Here is a 27,237-nt window from a genome sequence, read left to right on the forward strand (position 1 = left end):
AAGTGTAAGCACAATTCAGGCTTTCCTTTGAGCTCTGGGCACATCCCCGGGTCCTCACAGTCCAAACGCAGCAACACTTTCTCCGGGTGCACCCTTGCCTCCTGTACCTCCCTCCAAAAGGGCTATTTTGGGGGTTCTCCGCCAAATGTGAGACCATGAGCCTATACCCTCAAACCCCTTCCAGCAAGCCTGCAGGGACTACTGGTAGATTTTATGAAGCCGGACCGGGGTGAAATGCCACAAATATCCGTTTGTACCAGCATTCCTGCAATGTTGACAACTTAACCATCCTGGGTACGAGCCTCCACCGTCTTTGCCAGCCGTCCAGAGTATTTCCGTCCCAATCAACTTCTCCCACCGTGCCATGTATGGCCAAGACACCGGAGGGATGGCGTCGTCCAGACTTTCATAGAGGCCCAATTGGAAATTAGGAAGCGCCATCCCTCCTACCTTCTTTGGGGACATTAATACATTGTGATTGATCCTGGGTCTCTTGCCGGCACAGATGAAGCTGCCAGGTAGTTTTCCCAATTCACCAAAGAAGCTACTGGGGAGCACCACCGGTAGAGCCTAGAGCAGGTACAGCAACAGAGTGAGCGCTACCATCTTTACTGCGGCTAGCCTGTCCACCCAGGAGATCTTGAGAGTACTCCATTTATGGAGGTCAGCTTTAATAGTAGACAACGTAGGTGGAGAATTAGCCGCATACCAGTCGGAGAGCTTTGGGGTTATATGTATTGCCAGATAACTGATTCCGCCGGGGCTCCAGATGAAGGGCGAAAAAGCCTTCCATGCAGCCACTTCTCCCCCCCATTTAACAGTTCAGACCTGGTAAAAAAAACATTTTTTAAAGGTTTTTATTAATTTTATTCAAACCAAACAACAATACAAACAAACCCAACACGCAGTGCAGTTTACAACAATTCCGTTAAACACCATTTATATTTCCATTTTTGCCACTGCTCCCATAGTCCCACCCTCCATCATGAGCCTATTTGTACTTCGCATTCAGTGCCTGCTACATGTGGCCGGGTCTCACTAACCTCGGATTCCGTTGGGTCCGATATAGATCAGAACAATTCCGCTATCAATAATTTCCACGCCATCAGGGTACCCACATCTTCCTCCCCACTCATGTTGCTCGCCTCCTGCCATACTATTGTTTCGGCCTCCGCCCATTTCTGTAACTCCTTCCACCATACCTCCACCCGTGGCTTGTGACACTTCTTCCATCCCATGGCAATCCTCCGTTTTGCTAGCACGTATGCCAAGTCTCTGTTTCTCAACATGTTTACATTTCCGTGGTCTGGGGAACCCTCCCAGCAAGCAAGCCCAGACTGTATCTATGACGAGCGTGACCCCCTTTGTCACTAATTTTTGTGCCACTTCACCCCAGAAGCATTCGATTACTGGGCATGACCAAAAAATGTGTGTCATGTCGGCGTTTTCCATGTCGCACTTAGGGCACGCCTGTCGCCCAGCGTTTCCGAACTTGGATATCCTCAGAGGGGTCATGTATGCTCTTTGCGTTATATACAGCTGTATTTGTTTAAGTCTGGCATTTCTTGACACTTTCTTGTGATATCCCAGGGCGCGTTCCCACATCCCATTTCCCATTGGGGCCCCCACCTCCTCTTCCCAATCCAGTCTCAAATGTGTCAATTCCTTCCCAACCTTGGTCATCACCATCTCATACAATCTAGAAATCTCATGCCCCCCTTCCGACATGTCATATATTGAGCCCACAGTAGCATCTGGTTCCTCTGCCAATACTGTTTCAGGCCACGTTTTCCGAATTTTCTGAACCATCCTATGGTATGCAACATATTGGCCAGTATGTAATCCCACCTCCTCCCCAAGTTCTTCAAAATCTCTAATGGTCCCCCGTTGCCAGATATCCACTAACGTTACCAGCCCCACCGATTCCCAGTAGGTTCTGATAATCACCCTTAGCTGCTTATCCCCTCCTGCTAAAGCAACAAGCGGTACTTGTGGGGAGCACAGGAATGGGTCTTCCATCATTCGACACGCTCGATGCCACATTTTCCACCCCAGCATCATCATCCTAGGGCGCTCCTTCATATCTGACTCAGGCAACCATATCATTTCCCTTAAGTAAAATGGGGTACAATCCTGCCCAAACAACCTAAGTTCAGGGGTCACTTCGTCAGAAAGCCAATTGGCCACATATTGTAGTTGACTAGCTACATAGTAGACCTCAAAATTGGGCAGTTTAATACCCCCCCTTTTATAGAAGTTCTGCAACTTCCATAGCGCTACTCTATTCTGGGTACCATGCCATAGGAAGTCCCTGCACACACTGTTCAGTTTAGCAAAAAACTTCTTGGGTATCATATGTGGGATATTACTAAAATAATGTAAAAGCCCAGGTAGGACCACCATCTTAAGCATTGCCCCCCGTCCCATCATTGCTAGGGGCAACTTCTCCCAAAACTTCATGCATTTCCGGATCTTCTCAACAGCTGCCTCGGTGTTGTGCTTATGTTCCTCTTCTGCCGTGTGATACACATCTATACCAAGGTAACGGAAAGAACTAATCACCCATGGTATCTGTAATACCGGCAACCTTTCCTCGGGGGTCCCCTTATAGCTACCTAGCGGGAATATACTAGATTTTTGAGGATTCACCGCTATGCCGGACAACCCCGCATACTTCTCCATCACTTCCAGGATATATTGAAGATTTTCTTCCGGGTATTTCAAGTATAGTAACAAATCATCTGCATATAAGGATATTAGGTGCCGCTCCCCCCAACCTTAATACCTATCGTATCATATTGTTGCCTGAGGTATATCGCTAGGGTCTCCAGGGCTAGAATGTAAAGCATCGGGGACCAGGGACACCCCTGCCTGGTGCCTCTACTAAGCTGCCATCTCTCGGATATCACTGATCCCGTTCGAACTCTGGCTAGCGGCTCGCTGTATAGCATTTTTGCCCACCTGACATAACCCGGCCCTACTCCGTATCCTTCCAGGGCCGCCAGCAGCCATGGCCACTTAACGGAGTCAAAAGCTTTTACTGCGTCTAGGGATACAATCGCCATTTCGCCTTCATTCCCATCCGTCCATTCGATCACCCGGTGGAGTCGCCTATGGTTGTGGGTTATATTCCTATTCGGGACATAGCCCGTTTGGTCTGGGTGGATTAATTTGCTAATTACTCTTTGCAATCTGTTTGCCAAGACAGCCGTCAATATCTTGCTGTCCTGGTTCAGCATCGACAAAGGCCTGTAGCAGCTACAGCTATACCCCGGTTTGTTAGGTTTAGGGAGCGGTATTATAATCGCTTCTCTGAGTGACTCCGGCAACCTCCCCATCTCAAACGCTTCGTTAAGCATTTCTAGCATTGGGGGGAGCACTTCTTCTCTATATACTTTATAAAATTCGCTAGGGAACCCATCTGCTCCTGGGGTCTATCTTCTAGTGTTTCGGTTATCTCCTCCCGACTGCCCCCCTCCTTGTCCCCATATAGCACCTCATAATAATCCGCAAATTCCTTGTTGACTCCTTCTTGAGTGTCTACTACCTCGCCATCTTCTCTAGTTATTGTCCTAATCGGGGGTCTAGGGGTTTCGCTCTTGTACAGCCACGCTAAAAGCCTACCCGTTTTATCCCCTCCCGCATGCTGTCTTTCTACATACTTTTTATAATTGAGGTTACAGAGCCTTTCCCAGTGTTCCGCACAATGCTGTTGTAGTTTGAGTACTAGCTCCGTGTCCACACTGCCATTTTCTAATGTTCTTTATAGTTCATCTTCTACTCTTTGTAGGTCAGCCAGAACCCCACCTTGCAGGCCCTTTGACTTAGCTATGGCCGCCCCCCGCATCACCACCTTAAAATCTTCCCATAGTGTACCCGCCGAGTCAACACTACCAGTATTCGTTTCAAAATAGTTAATGATCTCATCTCTTATGTCCTCTCGAAAGACCGGATCTTTGAGTGCCTCCGCTCGGAGGCGCCATGTCGGGATCCGCGCCCTCGGGGGGCATTATTGCCACCCGAGGACCAGGGGCGAGTGATCTGAGAGAACCCTCGCCTTATATTCTATTTGAGTGCTCTCTGCCATTACATCCGGCGTGGCAAAGACATAATCCAATCTCGTGTGTAGCTGCTGCGGGGCTGAGCAGTGTGAATATTGCCTACCATTAGGATGTTTTGTTCTCCACGCATCTACCAAGCCAAAATCATCTAGTAACACCTGCAATGCTTTGGCCGCTGGGGTGGGCCTATCAATCCTGCTATCAGATCTGTCCACCTTGGGGTTCATTACACAATTGAAATCCCCGCCCCAAATAACCGCGTTTCCCACACACATACTAAGGTTGGTGCACAGAGTTCTGAAGTATGCCGCCGAGTTTTGGTTGGGGGCGTACGTATTTACTATGCATACCTCTTTATTCTCCACCAGCCCTCTCAATATAACCGTCCTTCCGTCAGTTTCCGTCACTTCCTGAAGTAGCTGAAACGGGACGTGCGGCGCCACCCAGACAAGCACTCCCCTAGCGTAAGCAGAGTACGACGAACCCACCACAATCCCTTTACATTTGTTCCCCAACTAGCTCCAGCTTCTCCTGCGTCAGATGCGTCTCCTGTAACAGTGCAATATCTATCTTTTGTCTTTTCAAATACAGCATGACCTTATTCCTCTTCATATAACTGTTAAGTCCCCTGACATTCCACATTAATATCTTGAGATCTCCCATAGCGCATTGATATCTTCCTCCCCCATTTCCAACCGAACCCTCCCAGTCATGCTATGCAGATACCACCCTTCAGCTCTTCCATGTAGGCTCATGTTTGAACTTAAACTCCCCATAATTATGTACACCCCAAACTTCCCACCTCCCTTCCCTCCCCCCACCCATCCCTTCCCAAACAACACCCCCCCACCCCCCAACTGTTGCCCAGCTCCATCCCTGGATCTCAGGCACCCCCACATCTAGCCCTGTCCAGCACAAGCTTATGCTCAGGGCTCAGTAGGGTGAAGTCGCCCTAATGGCCACTTAACTATTAGTATTTTGGGGGTGGGTTGCTTCCATCCTGTTGCTCCTATTTCCAAATTTATTATGTATTGTGTTAACCCTATGCAGCTTCCAATTACATTTTGCCCACTATATTCCAGTCCATGCCGAGCACAAGGCCCGAATGTTATCCAGTGTTTCACCGGTCTCGCTTCCCAGTATAATCTAGTACCCCCTCCCACTTACCCCCTCAATGTCCGTTCTTCAGTCGTCCTGTTCCTGCCGGTCACGGTCCACATCTTGCTCCGGGCAGCCTTGCAGATCCAGCCACGTTACCACCTCCTCAGGAGTGTCAAAAAAGCGCCCCGCTCTTATGTAGCACCTTCAGCGTTGCCGGGTACAGAGGCATGTACTTGATGCCTGCTGCTCGCAGCCTCCTCTTGACGGCCACATAGCTGTATCTCGGTCTCTGTACCAGCATCGTGTAATCCGGGTATGCTGTAATGTTGGCGAATGCCTTCTGTATTGTTCCGCCTTTACGAAAATATTCCAGGATCGTCTCCCTGTCTCTATAGTTCAAGATCCTCGCGATGATGGGTCTCGGCGGAGCCCCAGGTCGTGGTTTCCTCATTAAGGTACGGTGCGCCCGCTCCACTGTGAATCCCTGCGAAAGCTTGTCTGCTCCTATTTCTTGTAGGATCATGTTTTCCACGTAGTTGGTAGGGTCTTGGCCCTCTTCCCCATCCAGCAGGCCGGCCACCCATATGTTATTTCTTCTCACTCTTCCTTCCGCTTCTTCCACCCGATTTTCAAGGTTGGCAACCTGCTGTTTGAGCACATGAACTTCTTTTGCATTATTTGTGCTAACATCAGTATTGGTCTTTATGGCACTTTCCAGCCCACTTGTTCTCTCCGCCAGCCCCCTGACATCTTGCCGTAACAGGGCAAGTTCAGTTCCTACCGCATCAATTTTGCTCTCCAGAGCTGTCCGCAAGTCCGCCATTGCCGCGCCCCATTTAGTGCTCAGCTCCGTGCTTATCTCCTTCTGGGGCTTCTTCCACAGTAGTCGCAGCCGTGCTCCGCTCCGATGTTGTAGGGGTCCTCTGCTTTTTCGCAAAGACCTCCGTTGTGGGTTGTTTGGTCTTGGCTCTCAGACTTTTCACAGACATAATGTCACTTTGCCCACGTGTATGGCTCCGGCTCGGTGCTGTTTAGTTGTTATTTGAGTCGTTGGGGTCTCTGTATACCAACCTACAACTATTGTGGCACATGAAATTGTTATTCGGGTGGATTGCAACTGCCCACGTCACAATTTCCCCTCAGTGTCTGTGCCTATTATCAGCAGGGTGCTGGCTTCTGCATCCCTGATGCTTCTTTCTGGTCTCTGTGCCTATCCGAGGCTGGTGGTACATACAGGGTGCGTATACCCACTTGCTGCGTCTGCAGGCCGCAATGGTTGGTCTAAGCAGCATGTGCGTCCCAATCCTTACGAGGCCGCTTCACGGTCCATCAGTGTAATCCTTTGTTCAGGATCGGTCGCCATTTTGTTTCGGACGGTGCGGGTCTCGGCGTCGCTTGTTTTGTCCGTAGTTGCTCTTCCACTCCTCGGTGCAGCTTCGGGATGTAATCCCTGCGTGCCCTTTGCTTCCAACCTATTGTGGGTACGTTGTCATTCCTCTTGTCCGTTCCGTGTGTACATCGTCCCGGTTCAGTGGGAGCGCCGAGGACGTGCCGTCTATCTCATGGCCAGGTGGCCCGACACTGCATACGTCCCCTCGTCAGCCCGGGCTATTCTTGAGCTTCTCTCAGGTAGTCGGCCGCTCACTGTTCCATCAGCTGCTGCACGCCTGCAGCCCATTCACTACCCGCCTGGCACCCGATTTCAAGTGCCGCCGAGGGTCTCTGTGTTGGCGCACCGCCATCTTAGTATCAATTACGCTGCTCCCGGATCAGGACACAAAGTAGCCTAACCCCCGCTGCTGTGTCCACCTTCTCCCGCCGATACGCTCATCTGCTGCCTGAGGTATTCACGCAGATACAGTATCTTTTTTCTGCTGGAATCAGCCAACACATTCGCTTGCTTCGGATCAATAAGTTGGATCACGGAGCTCCAAGGAATCGCAGCCTACTCCATGACTGCTTGGCCCTAGACTTGGTAGAATTAATCTTCAGGTCTGAGACTGCCCCAAAATCAGACAGCACCCTCCTACAGCCCCTCAGTGATGGCCCCGGATTAAAAAGTGAAAGCAGGACTGGCCACAGGGGGCGCACAGGCAATCATGCTCTCTGTGTGAGCTCCGTGACTACGGCCCAAAAAGTGGACTGAGCCCCCACTTTGGACCCCCCCACGGACAAACAACGAGATACCGACATACGAATACCCCCCCCCCCCCCTCAGCAGCAGAAATTCTGGGGAAAATCGGCATGAAACTCCCCTAAAAATCATCTGCCAAAGATTACGGCCTGCCGAACCCAGACCGGAGAAAATGAAAGCAAACAGGCACACATGAACTGTCTGACTCTACGCTGCTGAACGGTTGCCCTGCAGCGCCATGGACAGTTCGCCGCCGTGTGTCACCCCACTCCATTACCGAACGGTACGTGGCTTCCAGAACACAGGCAGGCGACCAAGTGAACAGATGAAGAGGGCAAACCCAGTGAAGAGAGCGACCCCACAGAGCCCGTGACCCGCTCCTCCCCACACCCATACCGACAGAGCACAACAAAACTATCTGCAACAGTGAGCGTTCTCAACCTGTGCCCTGGAGCTCGCGGCACAACGCACGAGACGGGGCTGCTCGGCAGAAGTGGCCGGATCCCCCCCCGCGGAGGACCAGAAGTGAAGACACACGGGACGCGTTCAGCGCCCCCAAGCATTCTCCTGCTTGTGCCGCAGCCCCGAAGACCTGAAGTAGATTGCCTTGAAGTGTGCCGGGAGCCTAGGAGAAGGGCGGACCTACAGGACAACGTGTACCTGCGAAGGGAATCCTGCAGGCGCAGCGGAAATTTGTGCAGTGAGTAACAAATAGAGCTGGCTCACCCCTGCGCCTCCAGGGCCCCGTGGCGTCCAAGGCCAACCAACCCTGCGCACTCTCATACCAACTGCTGGTGCGCCACAAACATAGTTGGGCACCCCTAATGGCAACGTCTAAGCCCTGACACACTGCATAACGCCACATGAGCGGGCAGGGAACGAAACAGGGAGAGGGGAGCACATCAAAGGACTAGCTGCCCAACCGCGTGCAACTAGTGGAAAACCAATTGACACATTAAATGTGCAGAAGCAAAATGCACTGAAATGAACAATCTCAGCTTCCAATCTCACAGCAACAAGAGAAAATGAACCTGTGAACTCCAACAACGCGTCATTATTGGGCCCCTTCGGACACCAGCCCATCCAACACCCGTACTGCAGTGAGCCATATACCTTCCCACAATTGGGTAATAGGGAGCGGCCCACACCAAACCCCACTGGATGCTACTCCAGAAGGAATGAGAGGAGGGAAAAAAGGAGAGAACCCAGCGCAAGGAGTGAAAAGCACTACCACTCCCCCCCTCTTCCTCACGGTGAACACCGAGTGGAGGACAAACACACCCAGGGTCCAACACACCTGAAGCAGACTTGACAAAAACCCCGACATCGCTGCCCGCTCCTGGAATCAATCTGAAGACATCCTTACATACGTCCAATACACCATATAAACAATCAAAGAGGAGAGAATAGTACAGGAAAACTGGGCACTACCTCACACCCCAAAAGGACGCTAGTGAACCCCTGCCACCTTAAGGGCCAGTATACACAACTAACACCCTTTCAACAGCAACACCAGCAAGATTTTGAAAGAGGCAGAATCAAGCACCCTATTCCTCAGCGCCCTGTGGGATTGCTTGACATTTACTTAAAACCTTCATCACGCACGTGGACCGACTTGCTCCAAACACAATCACCACCGAGCGCCAAAACGCCTACATAAGTCTATATCAGCGTTAGACAAAAATTAGCCCCTTTTGCCGACATCCCGACACCTCCTTGCTTTAACAGCTCCACTAAGGCAGCGATGGACGCCACAGGAAATGAATCAGCAGCCACGAAAGGAGACATTGCAGCCCTGTTGGGTGAAATCAAGAACATGGGGGCCAGCATAGGAGGCAAAAATAGACAAAATTATGCAGTGCCTGGACAATATGGAAGAAAGACTGGAAGGGGTGGAAAACAATCAAGCGACAATAGACACCCTTGAAGCGCAGCACGAGCATAGTGTAACAGATTTGGAGCACCGAGAAGAGGACTTCAAGCTCAAAATGGACGATTTGGAAAATCGGGAAAGACTGAATAATTTGCACATTTTTGGGATTCCGGAACGAGAAGGTGAAACTGAAAGCGACCTCAGAAAAACGCTCCACAACATCATCAAGCTCCTTGTCGCCGATGATGCAATAGACAAACCCAAAACAGAACGAATCCACAGAGCTGGCGGTCCTCCAGGAGGACCAAGATTGGTCCTCGCCCGATTCCATCGTTTCCAAGGCAAGGCCAGAGTGCTTGAGAAGGCAAGAAGTAGCGAGGAGATTACTCTGGGAGGTGCTCAAATATCAATATACCAGGACCTCTCCTCCCCGACACTCGCCCTCAGGCAGATGTGCAGACCCCTCACAAAATGGTTGAAGGAACGGAACATTCGGTATAGATGGGGTTTCCTTTGAACACGAAAGATGTAAGATACGAGTAAGATCGGAAAAAGAAAGCAAGGCATGCATCTCTGATCTAATCGGACCTCGGGAAGAAAGTCGATCGAGAAGAACCAAGACGGGTGGAGCGCGGATGGCGCATCCAGGGTCCCCGAAGAAAGCGAGTGAAAGGCTCGAGAAAATATCAGAGGGGGAATGCCTCACCTGAGGGGGAAAACTAAGTATTGTCGAACTTGGTAAAATAGAAAGACTCTACTGTAAAGAATGTAACTTGCTTAAGCGGCCGACTCAAGAACTCCAGTACGGCCACGACATGTGAAAAATGGGGTTGGGGGACATAACAGGGGCTCAGTTAACATTGAGGTTCCTTATCAGGTTATGGGCTGTGAAGTAACGGCCCCCATTGGTGGTTCGATGCAGGGCTGATGCTATCAATCTGGCTCGATCAGACGCCACCAACCGGGAAAGGGGAGGGAGGGAGGAGGGGAAGACAAAGGGACAGGGCCGAAGCAGCATCTCCACTAGTTCTTAAGGTGGGATATGGTGTGATGTTTGACAAGCAGACAAATTACAGGTCACAGAATGCAAGCCAACTCTCCACAAAAATATTCAATGGCTGCGACATCTGAAAAGGGGAAGGGACTCCCTAAGGGTAGGAACACTCAATGTGAAAGGTCTCAACTCACCAACTAAGAGATCACTGGTATTCAGAGAATTCTGTATTACCGGGATAGATATTCTCCTAATACAAGAGACTAAATATGCCAGGGGGGGAGGAGCGGCAGATTCTTGGGAGGCGTATGGGCACAGAGTTCTGGGGATCTGGTCCACTAAAGAAGGGAGGAGTGTGGATTCTCATTAGAAAAGGAATAGAGTTCGAGTTCACCAAGACCTGGTCTGATGTAGAAGGGCGTGCCCTATTGGTGACAGGGTCCATTGGAAAAGTGAAGGTTACGATCGCCACAATCTACTCCCCCGATTCCGGTCAGGCCTGCTTCCTGGCTAAAATGATCCCAAAAATAATGCTAGAGGCCTCAGGCCATATCATTTTAGGAGGGGACTTCAATCAATGGGCAGACCCAGATATGGATTGGAAGCCTGGTAACCCTGAAGCGAGAGACCAGAATAGGGGTGACCGCACAGAGTTCGTGTCATGGTCATGAAGTCAGGGGCACAGGCATGCAGGGGTCGCATGCACAGGAGACCTGGGTGGACACTGTCCTGGCGCGTTTGGCGCCAGGGTCATGAACAAAAGTAAACAAGAACATCCATTTAACACCAAAAAGCTTTTATGGACATAGCACTTCAGATGCATTAACCTTGAACATTCCATCCATTAAGCACTTCAGATGCATTAACCTTGAACATTCCATCTATTAAGCACTTCAGATGCATTAACCTTGAACATTCCATCCATTAAGCAGCCCCAAGTGTATTCTTGGGTGTGGCTGCTAATGGATTCAAAGCTATATAAGCTGCCATGATCCTCAAGACAGACGCTTCGCGTTATTCTGCACTTACCAGCAGCGTAACGCTCACCATCGCCTGACGTCAGACCTGCTTACCTTTGAAGACCCTGCTTCTTGGACATCCTGCTTCCTGCCAGCATACTTACCAACTGGGGGAAGCTATTCTTACCTGTACATCTCTTCGGTGAACCGAGCATTAATCTTTACACTTTCCGGAACGCCGAAATCATCTTGGCACCGCAGCACAACACGCTCCATCGTCGACAGCAGCGCCTGCAAGGAAAAACAGAAGACAAGGTTAGACATCGAAAAAACAGTCAGTTTAATGTCGCGCTTCGCCATACTTCACATATTTCCTCAAACCATCACTTACCTGCTGTCAACCGTTGCAATAGCATCAATCTTCCACCTGGCTGCATCTCGAATCTCACAGCTGCATTGAGGCCGCATTTCTATCTAAGGGAAGAAAACAGAAGAGAGACATTATTGCGGGCAACATATAAAGACATTAAACAGAATGAACAGAATCACAAGAGCTCAAGAGACACTTACCAATCATAAGGAGAAACAAAGTCACAGCTGCACTGAACTAATCCTTATCAGGGATCAGTGAAGGAACTAGATCCCATTCAACGCGCCCCTGCCAGAAGTAGCAGGACAGAGAGCTTACCTTCCATAATTCACAGGTGAGCTTTATGGGCTGGCGTATGCTCACAGAAACTGTACTGGGGGGGGGGGGGAGGAAGGTTTTGAGAGGTACAACAATCACAGATTGGCGCACTCACACACTCTTATCTCCACGCAGGAGCAGTATCACCATGTACCAACGCTCACAGCTTTTCTACCGAGGGAGAGGCCTGAAGGGGGGCGATTCAAGTTCAGGGAGGGCTGCACCCGTGCCCCAACGCCTCCGCAGAGACCAGGTGAGCGTAACAGTTCGCTGAGGTGATGGATGTATATGGTATGAGCCGGTCAAGTGGCACAGCGAGTAGAGCGCTCGCTTTGACATCAGTGCAGAGCCTGCTAACGCAGGTTCGAATCCCGGCAAGGCCAAACTCAGCCTTTCATCCTTCCGAGGTAGATAAATGAGCACCACACACTGTGGGTAATAATAAGCAGCGCTCAGATACCTGAGGGTTCGTAGCGCTAAATAAGTGGCAAATTATTATTATTATTATGAGAGACGTGTGGAGAGATATGCACCCAAACGAACGGGGTTACACTTTTTACTCCACCCCTCATAACACACTTACCCGGATCGACTACATATATTTCTCTAAAGATCTTTCAGACACCACGGCATGATCAGAGATAGTCCCAGTCGCAGGGTCCGATCATGACATGGTGGTAGCTGACACCCGGTGGGATAATTTGCCCGTCATGGGAGCAAAATGGATATGTAATGAGAGTCTTTGGAAAGACCTTGTCTTTAAGACAGAATTGGGGACAGAAATTAGTGAATATTTTAAACTGAACAACACAGGCGAGGTATCCAAACAGGTAGTCTGGGAAGGGGGGAAAGCGACCTGGAGAGGTGTCCTAATAAAGGAGGGGTGTTAGGGAGAATTCTCTGTAGAGGCTAATTTCCCAAACCTATTGAGTCCCCCAGCAGCTTTGCTGGATTTTTGGGGTTTATTTTTTTCTCCTGCTAAGAGTGAGACTCTTTTCCTCCCACTCTTAGGCATGATTTGAGATGTACCTTTGATTTTGTAGGTGTTCATGGGCTATGGGGTAACCTCTTTTTACTCCATAGGGCATCATCTGTTTTACTATGTGTGTTACACAGCACCCTAAGTGCAGTTACACAGGGGTGTCATAGTGACCCCCAAACATATACTCCATACCCTGGGACTGACTACTGTGTCCCAGGGCATGTAAAGTCACCATTGGCTTTACTAGTCCAAATCTGTGAACAGAACCAGTACAAACCATCATATTGTGGAAGTACTTTTAGGGGTAATTCGATTGCCCCTGGGTCTGTTCTCGAGGGGGCACTGTCCCGTCCCCCCTCGACGAGTTTTAGGCTGGTGGCAGTGGATACTACTTTGTATATTCGACCGCGAACATAATCCTATGGGATTTTCCCATTGTTCGAGGCTACCACTTTTAAACATAGCCTCGAACATACCGCCGGTTTATTTATTTAATATTAATTTACCGGTTGGGATTGTTTGCCAAAACTCGGTTCTAAAATGGCGTTTGTGTCCGTCTCTGTGACTCCAACAAAGGTCGAGCCCTTTGTTCCACTATTTTGGCGGGCTTCTCCACAGAAGCCCTCCAAGTGGTGCCACTCTGTCTGGGTTCCTTAGGAGGGGTGGAGGGGGGTTTAGCCGCCCGGTTCACCACTTAGCATGTGTGATTGACAGCTAGGCTGAATGAATGGGGTTTTCTGCATAAAAGCGTGGCCTTTGGGACTGGAACTTCAGAAGTCGCCACAGGACCTAAGAATCCGACGAGGAAGAAGCTGAGCCACCTGCAACCCGACGACACCACCGGTGAAACCCTGCTGCACGAACTCACCACTTTCCAACGACAGGGAAGATCTTCATCTGGGGAGTCTGTCCCCCTTTGAGCTGGTAGGAACAACCAGTTCACCTTCTTTCACACCCAGAAGCGTACCTTGGTCGAATAGCCCGTGCCAAGCACCCCGGCGGCCGGATAGCCAAGCTCACCACTTTTGACCGTGAATAAAAGGACTGCACCTTTTAATCGGGTACTCCGCGGCTGGTTTCAACCCTGGGCAGTGCAACGACTCCAAACTTCCTCTATGACGAGATCCTCTCTTCCTCTGACTGGAACACTGAGCCCCAACCACTGCCAGGAACAACTGCCCCCGCTGGAGCTTCCTTCCCATTTAAGGTACTGTGTCCTGCCTGGCCTCCCTTTCTACAGAGTGCTCAAGGTGTCCCCTAAATCCTTGTCCTCTATACTGGGTTTGCCTCAGACCTGCTAACTTTGCCTTCCTGAACTATTCCTACTCCTTTTGACTCTTCTACAAAGACTTTAAAGTGCATTTCAACTGTGTGATCTTGGGCACATTCCGCCTTGCTCTCTCCAAGAGTTGGCCTGGCCTATGAACCTTTTGCTCTACAGTAGACCCTGCCTTTCTTGACTTGCTGTGGTGTCTTAAAAGTGTTGGTATTGTGTTTCCAAACTCTGCCTTTTCTCTCCCTTTTTTAACTGAATTATTGGAGTGCCATCTAACGTTACGCGCTCACCTCTGTTTTGAAAATAAGTGGTGTCTTGACTTAGACTTGTCAAATAATTTAATCAGGGAGGTGTATATACTTCTAATGACTGTGTTTGAACTTGCTTGACATATTAGTGCCAGTGTGTTTTTAAATAAATAATGATATACTTTTATACCAAAGCTCTGGTCAGTGTTTGCTTGTGCTACTGTCTTTTTGTACCTAATGTGTATACTCTATATAATGCCTAACTCTACTTGGGAGACATCTGACTGCTCAGCCACAGCTACCAGGTAAATCTGTGTGGTACAGACTGCTACCAAGTGGGATTACTGCCAACACCTGTAGTCTTAATCTTTTTGCACTGCTCCCTAAGGGAACTGCACAGGATTCTGCCTAACAAGGGGTCCCGCAAGAATAGGGAGAGACAAATTATCGAAAACAGGCTCAGAATAGAGATCGGTCAGCTAGAAGGGGAAATTAGGAGGGAAGATGAGAATGACCTCAATAAAATTAATGAGGCAAAAAAGAAAAGGGAAGAACTGATAATATTGGAACACGTGCAGATTGTGCGCAAGCTCCGACTCCTGAAACAGAAATGTTATGCCACCAGACTTAGAGAACAAAGAGCCGACCGAAAAATGCTAGAAATAACTGAGGATAACCCTGTTCCAAACGATATCACTCCCACCATCCCTGAATCTTTTGCTACTTTCTATGAGACCCTATACACCTCGGAAGCAAATCCTGACCAATCTGATGCGGAAACCTATCTGTCCTCTATCACTATGCCCAAGATATCAACCCCTGACTCAGAGCTGTTAGAATTCCCTATAACTGAACTAGAAGTCCAAAACGCAATTAAGATGTTAACTCTAGGCAAATCTCTGGGGGAAGACGGTTACACGGCTGGATTCTATAAAACCTTCAGTGCACAACTCACGTCATTCATGGTAGAACTTTTCAACAAAATGTTAGAGTCAGGGAAAGCCCCAGACTCCTTCACCCGCGCACTGATTACCATAATCCCCAAAGAGGGAAGAGACCCCAAAAAATGCAGATCATATCGCCCCATCTCCCTGCTTAATCTAGATGTGAAGATTTATACAAGGGTTCTGGCCGCTAGATTAGAGACACTAATGCCTCAACTTATCCATCCCCATCAAGTAGGCTTTATACTGGGAAGACAGGGGGCCGATACAAATGCGCAAAACAGTCTTATTCATGCATCCCAGAATATGCCCAGTGAACCCGTCCTCCTCTCAATCAACGCAGAGGCGGCCTTTGACAGGGTAGAGTGGGAATTTCTGAGAGCAATGCTACATAAGGTTGGGATAGGCCCACGGTTTAGAAAGGGAATACAGGTGGTATACACGTCCCCAAAAGCCTACATATTCGTGAATGGAGAGTATTCCAGATGGTTCGAGCTAGGGAGAGGCACTCGGCAGGGATGCCCTCTTTCTGCAATTCTCTTCACTCTCTCCCTGGAACCCTTGGCGCAAAAAATGAGGGCTGACCCCCGGGTAGAGGGAATGCAACTGGGAGGAGTTGAATACAAGGTGGCCCTCTATACCGATGACATACTCCTACATATGACAAACCCCATGACGTCCATCCCCCGGGCTCTTCATTTACTAGACGACTATGGTCGACTCTCTGGGTTTAAAGTGAACAAAGCTAAGTCGATTCTCTGCCCCCTGCAAGGATCAATGGATACAAATGAGGATAGATTCTACTTACTAGGTCTCAAGATCGAACACTCTAAACTGAAATACCTAGGCATACAAATCACTAGATATCTAGGTGGCCTATATGAAGCCAATTTCCCTCCCCTTCTCCAAAGATTCCATGCAGATCTTAGTAAATGGAGCAAACTGACGATCTCATGGCTGGGGTGACTCAACACCGTTAAAATGGTGTGTCTCCCACGGTTCCTATACCCCTTTAAAATGCTCCCCATTGAGATACCAAGGAACTTCTTCACGGAGGTCAAGAGAGCCATTCTGGGATTCCTCTGGCAGGGGAAAAAAGCTAGGATCTCATAAAACACCCTAACACTCCCCAAAGACAAAGGCGGGGTTGGTCTCCCGGATCTAAGAAAATATTATGAAGCGGCCAAACAGAGTCCTAATCCCCCACCTACGTAACCACAAAGAACCCCAATGGATCACCATGGACAACTACTACCTATCCCCGGCCACAGTCTCAGAGTGGCTAAGGGCCCCCAGGAAAATGCTTTATAATAGAATCAAAAACCACCCGATACTGAGCACTATATGGGGGATCTGGAGAAAGGGTACGAGGATGCAAAAGATCGCCACATGGCCATCCCCACTGAGCCACTTATGGTCCCCTGGCATTAACGAACATATTTCGAATGTGGAGAGGTTCCAAACATGGTATGAAGCCGGTCTAGAAAGGGTGGGACAACTGCTGAAAAAGGACTCTTTTATAACACTCCCAGAACTGACAGAAGCCCTGGGGATAGGCACACTGTCCACCTTCCAATATCTACAGATAAAAGGCATTCTGACAAAAACGGAATGGAGGGATAAGCTGAAGAGGGACCTTACCCCCTTTGAATCGCTATTGGACACCAGAAAAGAGAGGAAGGGCTTGATATCCGCCATGTATAAGGAACTGGCAGGGGCAGGAGACGGGACTACGGAACCATTGAGAAGCAGATGGGAGAGGGACATAGGTGAACAAATAGATCCAGACATGTGGGGAAGAATGTGCAAAGCAGCCTCACAAACATCTATAACGACTTAATACAAATCACACGCTATCAAATTATTACACAGATGGCAATACGACCCTCTCAGGCCCTCTAGAATGCTCCAATCAACCAGTCCGCAATGCTGGCATGAATGGGGTGAGGTTGCCAACTATTGGTATGTGGTGGAGTTGCCCCTGAATAAAGGTGTATTGGGACAAGGTCCTGGGGTGGATTAGAGATATAGACGGCATCCACAGATCTGCAGATCCCCTTCTTGTATTGTTTGGCCTTGAAAAAAGTGAAGACGAATGGAGAAGGATTAAAGGTTTGGTCCCACAGTTATTGTTAGCTGTCCGCGCAATACTCGTGATAAAATGGAAGTCCAGAATGATTCCAAGTGAAAGTGAATGGATTAATGTGGCCTCCGATATATGTATAATGGAAAAGATAACAGCATCCCTTCATGGAAGAGCCTCACAATGCGATGGACTTTACGAGTAAACACTTCCCAGGAACACCACAGTGATGAACACAGGAATGGAAGAGGGAGTCCCCCCCCCCCCTCTTTTGGCGGAGCAAAACTAACTAAAAACACTGGGTTGTAATGGAACACATGTGATCTAAGAAGCCCCGAATGATGACACAAAAAGACCCTCTCAACGAGGCAGTCCCCTCGCATACACATTGTGACCGATCAAAGACACACACAGACATGTCAAAATAGATGCTTGCTCGATCCACGGGGGGGGCAGGGCGGGTGGAGGGAGGGAGGGAGAAGGGAAAGTCATGCTGAAGACTTGCAGCTCAAAGCCGGATCTGCCTAAATAATGTATGACTAGACAATACTTTTGAAAAGTTCTGACTTTGTTCTGCATTTTTGAATGTGTAACTTTGTTTTTGCAATGATTGGCATTGAATAAAACTCAATAAAATCAAATTAAAAAAAAAAGTGAAAGCAGCATGTCGCCCACAAAGGCCGCCACTGAATCTACGTGATCACTGCGCTGCCCGTAATTGCGCCAACGAAAATGTCGGCGCCAATTACGGCGCGGTTCAGTGATCACATAGATCACTGTGCCCGCAACCCCCCGGCCCACATTTCGCCTCTCCGCCCCCCCCACCCCACTTACCTTTACGACAGCACACTGTTGTGTGTGCTGCCTACACTCTGCTATCCCTGCAGCGTTGACTTTTTTTTTTGCTTTCTTGTCCCCCGCTTACCAAAATGTTAAGCGGGGGCCACCCCCGCAACCCCCAACTCCCGTTCTGGCGCCCAAGTAGAACAGGGGACACCCCCGCAACCCCGCTCTACTTGGGTGCAGTAAATGTCGCCCTCATTTTGCGCACTCCCAAAGTCGCACAAGAGGGTGTCATTTTGGTACGATGCTGTCGCCACTTTGTGTTAAACCCCTGCCCCGCCCTCCCCAGAAAGGAACTCCCTGGAAGGAGTATTGTAATTTGCTTGGACCATCTTGATAAAGTCTCTTCCCAGCCCCATCTTCCCCATAACTTTAAACAGGAATGACCATTCCACCCGGTCAAAGGCCTTCTCGGCATGGAAGGGAAAGAAGGACAGCGGATGTCGAAGTCTTGTGGATCACCTCTCCACCAAGTGAGCAATACATCGGATACTGTCAAATGTTTGGTGTCCTTGTACAAACCACGACTGGTTGGGGTCGATCAGGGCCGAGAGAAAGCCCTCCAGCCTGTTAGCGAGAATTTTGGTATAGATTTCGGCATCTACATTGGTTAAAGCTAGTGGCCTTTAAGACCTACACCTGGTGGGGTCCTTATTGGGTTTGGGGTTAAGTGGTTAAAGAGTTCAGTAAGGTGAGGGACTAGGATTCTAGCAAAGGTTTTGTAAAATGCTGAGTTGAAGTCATCTGGCCCAGGTGATTTGTTAAGGGGCATTGCTTTTAGAACACCCCACACCCCCTCTTCTGATATTTCTTCCCCAGCAATATCCTCGCTTCGGCTGTGGGCAGTCAGATATCGTTTGAGAATTCCCCTATAGCTGGTCTAAAGGGTCTTGGGACGAGTACAGGTCAGCATAAAAATCGGGCTAAACACTCCTGGATGTCAAGACCTTGCTTGTCTGTTACAGCAGTGACGGTTTTAGTACCAACTGCTCCCCTCAGTAACCGTACCAGGAGCCTATCAGCATAGTAGCGCTGGCGGACGAACTGTAAAGTTCTCTCCACATTTTTAGTTCTGTGGATATTTCATAGCGCAGATTATCGCTCTTATCTTACAATCTATTGATACAGCGACTTATGAGGGCGGTCTTGAGCAAAACAAAGTTGTACCAGACTGGTGGCCCATCGCATGTTTCGGACCTTAGGATAACGAATGCAAAATGCACTAAAAAGGCTACTACTGAGGGTTCTGGGTATGGACAACCTTTCTGTGGGTGCCTACCAAAGTGCAAAGAAAATGATTCAGTCTCATTATAGGAGCTTTCTGAAATCCATTAGAGTGAGTAGGCTCAATAACGACAACTAGGGAATGCACAAAACTCTCAGGTCACAGAACTGTTCAAAACTTGTGATCCACCATTAGAAAAACAAGACAGCCACTTCCGTGCCAGAACTGGTTTGTACTATACCTGAAGAGACATTGGTAGAATTCGAATTTTTTTCAAACAAATTTGCCAGTCCTGACTGGAACACTACCAAGGATATTCTCAGTTGGGGAGGTGAGTGCAGGGTGGGTGAACCCCCATTTCCATTCCCTTTGGTGGAAGAGTATGTTGTATGGGCCATTAATAAGGCTAAGGCCTCTAGGCCACCAGGCCGGGATGGTTTAGCACCTGTGGCGATTAAAAGCGATCCCCAACTATATGCAGGGGTGTTGTGTCCCCAGTTTAAGATCATTTGGGAATCCAACTTGGTCCCTACATCTTGGCGCAAGTCATTGATCATTCCTATACATAAAAAGGGAGTGATTTGGGAGATCCTAATAACAGACCACTAGCGTTGCTCGATGCTTCGTGTAAAATCTTCACCACTTTAATGACACGTTTTGGCGGTTGGGACTGATCTTGCGCTACCAAGTTGGATTCAGGACAGGTACGGGCACCCAGTTGAACGCTACTATCATGGCGTACCTTAGGGCGTTGATCAGGGGGAAGGACACGGTAAGGCCTACATGGCCTCTTTGGACATGACCTCCATGTTCGACAGAGTGAACCGTAGAGTACTCTGGAAATAAATTGCTGAAATTGGCAGGTCCCCACCAAATTGGTACTGTTGGCGGAGCAGTTACACACAAACATCATTGAAGGCTAGGCTTACTAGGGAGGGGGCCTGCACGGGGCCTGTACCAACCCATGTGGGAGTCAAGCAGGGTTGTGTTCTGGCCCCTCTGCTCTTTAATGTCGTATCTATCAGACCTAAATGTATTGTGGACAGAAGACATCACTTTTCCAGTTAGAATGGGACATCTGAAGCGCGACTGGATGGCCTTTGCAGGCAACACTGTTGTTCGATATAACAGCAATTGGTCTGCAAAGAAAACTTGATCTTTTTCCCACTTGCGCGGCCAAAAACAATCTATTCGTAAACAGCTCCAAAGTCTAAGGTGATAATTTTTTCCAATAGCAACAGACCGAAACCCATGTGTTGGGTCGTAGGAGAACAAAGACTGGGGAAAGCTTTAACGACATGCTACTTGGGCTACAACCTAACTAACATCCGCTCATTGGCAGAAACTAGGGACGTTTTGAAAGCAAGAGTGAAACCGCTAGTTTCTCAGCTAAAGAGGATATACAGCCTCCTCTGTAGGTTTTCACTTCTGCCGCTCATTAAGTTCAACCTAGCCAAAGTAGAGCTAAGTGTTTTGTACGGGCTGGACCTCTCACTATTGAACCTAGGTGAAATACCCGACTCAGTTCAGCGGATGGTTTGGAAAATTCCTTGAGCTTGCCCCACGGGGGCTTCCAAACACCATCATTCGTCACAAGTTTTCTCTGATCTCTTTCAGCTCAAGGTATATGAGGACTTGGGGGCCCTTTGTGTGAGACGGTTGCATCCTTGGCTACTTTTACAAACTCTATGGGTACCCTTTTGAGCGAAATTACCTTGTCTGAAGACAAGCTGGTGAATAAACCTACCATGACTAAGCGCAAACTGTTCATGCTCGACTGGGGCAGAACAATTGAAAAACTGGGTTCACATTTGTCCTATATGGAGTACACAAAATTCCCTAAGAAAAAAGGCAATTTGTCAAGGTACATTTGTTCCTTCTTCAAGAGTCTGAGGTTTATATATTCGGTTCAAACTAAACGTACTTCCCACGTTGGACCGTATTACTAAATGGGGAGATAACTCGACAAAATCCTTGGTCTGTCGACTCTGTAACCAGACCTCATGCACTGAAACAGTGAAACACCTTACACTTTTCTGCTCCAACTTAACAGAATGCAGAACATTATACATCAAGGCTTTCTTGGGATTGAAGGGAGAAGTCTCAGGTGATCTATTCTGGGCTACAATAATGTGGGGGTACAATACATCACTTGTCTTAGCACTTTGTAACTTCTTACGGGAGATACTGGAACCATTGGAGAAATGTAGAGAATTACATTGTATTGTGTGATGTCTTTGTTCCCTCTCCCGGGTATGCTGTAAGCTTTTTTGTATGTCGTTTGTATTATGTTCTACGATGTTTTAGGATGTATTGTATGTATAATTGGTTGTTTTTTCTGTGATCTTTTTTATTAACAGTGTTTTTATGAAAGGCTTGCTCTGTACTTTGAACAAAGACAAGTCATAACACAATAACAAAAGAAATAAGGATATTTAACTGAGCTACTCCATGTCTGTATTCAATCATGACCGTCCTAGTGGGAGCCATCACAGATCTTCAACCTCAGCCTCCATCGGGGCATCAAGGAGCCTCATTTGCTTGTCCCTCACTGCTTTAGCACCAATGAACTCCCCCCTCCTTAAATGCGTCCCATCGGATGCTCTCCCTGTGTCTGAAACTCTATTCAAGTCAAAGAAGCTAGTCATCTTATCCTCAAATTCCCTCCTGAGGATGGGGTCACGTAATAGCTCACCCGGTAACTCCCAGCCCCAGATCCCGGGTTTACGTCTGGAGATCTGTAGGTCCATTGTGACCACTGCATGGTGAGCTATCCCAAGCGGACCCACCTCTATGCCCATGATTTCCCACAACAGCAGGGGGGGAGTGGGGGGAGTGTCAGCCAAAACCGCCCGTAATCGATTCGGGATTGTGAATCGTGCACATTTGAGACAAGGTTGAACCCCTCCTTGTTCCTTTGCACCCTTCTCCAAGCATCCCAAAGGCCCAAGGCTTCAGATCTGTCCTTTAGTGATCTGGTGGCCAGCCACCTCTTGTGCAAGGACCCCCCTGTGCTACTGTCTAGTTCCCGCGACCAGGCTGTTCTCATCAATTGTAATGAATCAGCAATGAATTCCCCAGGAAACCTGGCCTAAGACCCTTCTCATGTGGCCAGGGAAAGGCAGACGCTCTCGGATCCCTGGGGGTGTTCTGTGGGAGGATCACATGGGGGTAGGGGGGAAAAGATCATGAGGACTGTGAAACACTCGCGTTTAATTTTCCACTAAATCCCACCCTTCTAATGGCTTATTGTAGAATAGAAGACATTTTTAAAACTACTTTTGCGGTTGGGGGTGTTCCAAGTCCCATAATTCCCCAAGTACTGGGACGAGGCTCAAGAGCAATGTTGCAAGAGTGGTCAGCTTGTTAATGCAAATGACCCACATCTGAGGCAGGCAGAGAGGCTTAAAAGGCCCCCTCAGGTGCAGGCCAGGGAGAGCTTCAGTAGCAGTAGTAGTAGTAATAGTAGCAGCAGCAGGAGGAGGAGGAGGAAGCAGCAGATGGCACGTTGTTGGTGGTCCAAGCAGAAGTTGGAGGAAAAAGGGCACCGGGACCACTGCACAGCAGATTCCAGCTGCCGGTCCTGAAAGGGTCCTTTTGCCCTAAATCTGAAGTGCAGAGGTTACTCAGCGGGAAGCACGACGAATGAAGGCTTTCCCCAATGTGAACTGAATTGCAGAGACTGCACAGCAGAAAGCATGCAGGGGATGGTTGCTGGGAACTGGTATGCACCAGGGGGTCTCGGGAGCAAGCAAAGCTCTGTGCTAAAGTGGCGGGAACGAAGGCAACTTCCACTCGGAAATACAAAAAAGGTAGCAGGCGCCCCTCTCTCGAAAGAACAAGGCATGATAACCTGTTCAGTGGTTATCAACCACATTGAGAGTTCGCAGCCATTGCTTTTTGCTCACTGTACCTTCACAGATGGGAAATATCCATTTGCATATCAGTCTTTGTCCCGCCCACAAGGGCAGTCCAGCACCGAAATGCTATGGCAATTCCTCTCTGAACAAGAGTACCATCAGCAACCCCAATACTTCAACTCGGAAGTGTGTCCATTCAAGAAAAGCCAGAGCAGTGGAAGTCCTGCGGCACGCAAAGGGATCAAAGGCAAAGGAAGAGGCAGGTGAGTGTTGCAGAGCGCTCAAATCCCTTTTATTTATTAAAGGCAGGCAAAAGTAGCAAGAATTAGCCACTCGCGTGCAAATGAAATTGCTTGAAACCTGACCGTTTGATTGTCGAACAATGAAGGCAACAAAAGTAACACTTGCGGATGAATGAAACTGCTGTGATAATATTATTTGAATACTGAATTAAAGAAAACAGCTTAAATACCAATTGCGTATGTCTAAAAGTGATTCTAAAGTGAAAACTAACGGAAGAATCCTTAGTAAAGCAATGGAAAACACTAGCATTTAAACCAAGTGACCAGACTTTAAGATTGTCAGTTTCAGTGAACATACAAGCATTGCCCAAAGCCAAGAGTAATATAAACATTGCCCAAGCCAAAAGAGACTAACAGCAAGGCATACCATTAAATGAATATAGCCAATAGGAAGAAAAGGGGCGACAGAAATGTTTTCAAAGGTGAAGCTTGCTGATTTGTGATTACACTATACATTATATGCTGGTATAAAAACTCACATTGCCAAAGTCAAAAGGAGGCAAGTCAAAAGTACTTGGTTGTTGGTGTTGCAGGAAGACAAGAGTGGCAAAGAGGCTGCCCTTCTGGAAGGTGAATGTTCAGAAGAAGTGCCAAGTGTTGAGGAGCAGTAATGTAAATTTTGGTCTTTTCTTTAAAGTCATAAAACTGCAGAAGCTGTTGTGAACGTTTAGTTGTCAGTAGATCTAGAACTTCAGAAGCACTGTTGATTGTGGAAAGCTGTCGGGCAGGTGATTAACCTTGCATGGTGAATCCTTATTGAAGTAGGCCTGGCATGGGAGTAAACCAGGTGGAAGTGGAAGTGCTGAGAAGTTATCCTGACAAAGATACAAACTGTGATTTTGGTGTTGAAGAGAGAGCTGGGAAAAGATGATATCAAGAAGAGGAATCTTTCCTTTGTTGAACTTTGGAATTGTTGGAATTTGCTTTTGACAAGTTGAAGGTGCAAAGAACTGTGTTGGAACTGTGTTACAAACCCAGATGTCCTTGTTTCTTTTTGTTGAACAGTGGAATTGAATCCAACTTGAAACCTGGGGAAGAGGAATTCACCCAGGTTATAAAGAGAAACTGTGAATACATTAAAAATGCAATTATTGTTTTTGTGAATTGCCATATAATTTCTTGTGTATTTTATGTAGAAGTGTGAGAGCCAGATAACAATTGTTAATTTTTTTTTCTTTAGTTTATTATTTTAGGCAGGGAAATACTCATCAGTGTAGGGATAGTGAAGAGTTTGTTGAAGCTTATGATTTAATAAAATGTCATTTATTGAAAAACTACCTAAAAATTGTCTGCCTCAAATTTCAGATCCCTCACACAATAAGTGACCTTTCACAAACCCCTAAAGTGTGAGCAATAGATATCTCAGGAACGCTTTACTGCCTATGTTGGGGGCATAGAGGCCATCGTATAGGCAGACCCCTCATTCTCCCACTACAATAATGCACCTGCCCACTTTGCCTGCCCTAGATTCGGTTATCCTGAGGTCCACTCCATCGCGGAAAGCTAGAGCTATCCCACATGTCTTATTAGGGCCTGAAACGTGGAAGATCCGGGAGAAGCCCCACAGCTGGAGTCTTACCTGGTCTCTCCGCAAGAGACGGGTCTCCTGAATAGCCAAGACGTCCAGACGCGATTTTCTGGTGTATTGCTCCAATTGTTTCCTTTTGAGGGAGGAATTTAACCCCCTTACATTATGTGTTGCCCACTTGAAGGTAACCAGGGCTATAACACCCTCCCCAAACAGCCACCCCTTTGTATACTCCCTCCCCTGCCCCCAGCTTCCCTTCCCTGGCCCCTACAGTCAAAACTCATCATGGTGCATCTAAAGGTTGTATATGAACGTTTATTTCTGATATTGGAGGGAATGGAGTTACAGAGAGAAGGAGCCATGACAAGGAAGCGTGCGCCTCCCGCTCTTTTGCATTTAAATGTGGGGGTGCAAGAGTGACACTGGTTAAATATCGTAGATGATGAACATGGTGTTTCTGGACTACGCAGTTGAGGGAGAGCCGGGCCTCTTTGTATATGCATCTGTGTGCAAAGGACAAGATCTTAAATTCAATGTGGGCTTTGATGGGAAGCCAGAGTACATTATGTCTGGAGGCCAAGATGTGATCCAAGCACTTTAGGCCCAGGGTTGCATTGAGAGCTTTGTTTTTTTAAGAGTGGTAGGTTGTCAATGCTTTTCGAGGAGATGCCCATGAAAAGGATGTTGCAGTAATCGAACTTGCTGAGGGTGATGGCTCGGGCAAAAGTGAGGCAGTTTTCTGTGGAGAGAGAGGAATAGTCTGTTCAAGGGGATGAGCTTGGTGGTGTAGGCGTTAGAGCAGGCAAGGGCATTAATTTGATTATTCATAGAGAATTCTGTGTATAGGTGGATGCCTAGGGTTTTAACCTGTTGACACTGGAATAGGGGTGCCATCAATAAGGAAGGAAGAGAAGGCGGGATCCAGACCTTTGAGGGGATGAGTAGACCCTACGATTAGGCCCCGTTTATTCGTCATTGAGGCACAGGGTATGAGTGGCCATCCGAAATTGAACGATGCTGTCTGCACCCGGTTTACTGTTGCTGCGTCATCATGGAAGGATATGGGTATCATCCGCAAACTTGTTATATCTTAGAGAGTCAAGCAGGTTGAATAGGGGTTTGGTGTAGGTGTTGTATAGGGATGAGAGACAGGAGCCTTGGGGCACTCCTATGGGGACAGTGATGGGGTCGGCCGCAGAGTCCCCAATAGAGACCCAGGAGATGTTATCACTGAGGAACTATTTGAACCACGCTGTTGCTGCAGGTGAGAAATGGAAGTTGGTGCCAAAGTGGTTGCGCAGCAAATCATGATCCACCAGGTCGAACGCTGCCGAAAGGTCAAGCAAAGGAAGCAAGTACAAAATTGTCTGAGTCTCGGATAGTATCCAATTGAATTTTGAGGCCCAGTAATGCAAATTCACTGCTGTGTTAGGGGCAGAAGCCCGATTGTCTTGCCCCAAGTAGGTTGCTGTGTTCAAGGTAGTGCTGTACTTGGTAGGCCATACGGTCAAGGATCTTGAGGAGGAAAGGCACAGAGGTGATGGGGTTGAAATTGGTGGGCAGGATGGGGTCGATGGATGGTTTCTTAAGGATGGGGTGACCCAAGCAACCTTGAGACTAGCAGGAACTGAACGAGGCATTGATAAAGTTAGTGATGAAGGGGAAGAGGTTAGTGGGGCAGAGTTTGACTATCCGAGTGGGGTAGGGGTCGCCCTTGCAATTGGAAGGCTTGAGGGTTTGGATGGCTTTGAGAAAATCTGTGTGGGATACTTGCGAGAATTAGTAGGGGGTAATCAAGAGGTGACGAGGGCTAGTGAATCCTTTGCAGGCTCTAAGTAAGGTGGTTTAGCCATGAGTAAGATTTTTTTGGTAGTGATTTTGATTCTCATAGAGCGCATTTTTTTTTGGTGACATAACCGATTGTATGGTTAAGCACCAGTCTTTGTCTGTGCGTGGCTGGGAGCTAATTGGGACAGTGTTTTCAAGTTCTTTAAGGATTGCACAGAGTTCTTTGGTATTCAAGCTTCCGTTGGCGATGCATGCGTTGTAGAAGTTCGCTTTGGCAGTAATGAGGGTGTGCTTGTAATGGTTAGTGAAACTAGCAAGGTTGGACAGGTTGGTAGGGGTGGTATGTTT

At 48.2% G+C, this 27,237-nt stretch overlaps 1 protein-coding gene across 3 annotated transcripts in view; it reads right to left on the reverse strand.

The window, feature by feature from the left end:
- The window catches only part of ATM (ATM serine/threonine kinase), a 3,046,976-nt gene that overhangs the window by 2,814,952 nt on the left and 204,787 nt on the right, over positions 1-27,237 (reverse strand). The window contains exon 5 of one of the 3 annotated variants that reach the window (XM_069640415.1): positions 23,557-24,601. The exons of the other annotated variants lie outside the window; for them this stretch is intronic. Within the exon in view, the coding sequence (XP_069496516.1) occupies positions 24,540-24,601 (62 nt within the window). The 3' untranslated portion in view covers positions 23,557-24,539. Of the gene's footprint in view, positions 1-23,556; positions 24,602-27,237 lie in introns of those variants that run through there. 3 annotated transcript variants of the gene reach the window in all.

The sequence above is a fragment of the Ambystoma mexicanum genome, chromosome 7q, assembly GCF_040938575.1.
Source record: "Ambystoma mexicanum isolate Mex_15411 chromosome 7q, UKY_AmexF1_1, whole genome shotgun sequence".
Taxonomy (NCBI): domain Eukaryota; kingdom Metazoa; phylum Chordata; class Amphibia; order Caudata; family Ambystomatidae; genus Ambystoma; species Ambystoma mexicanum.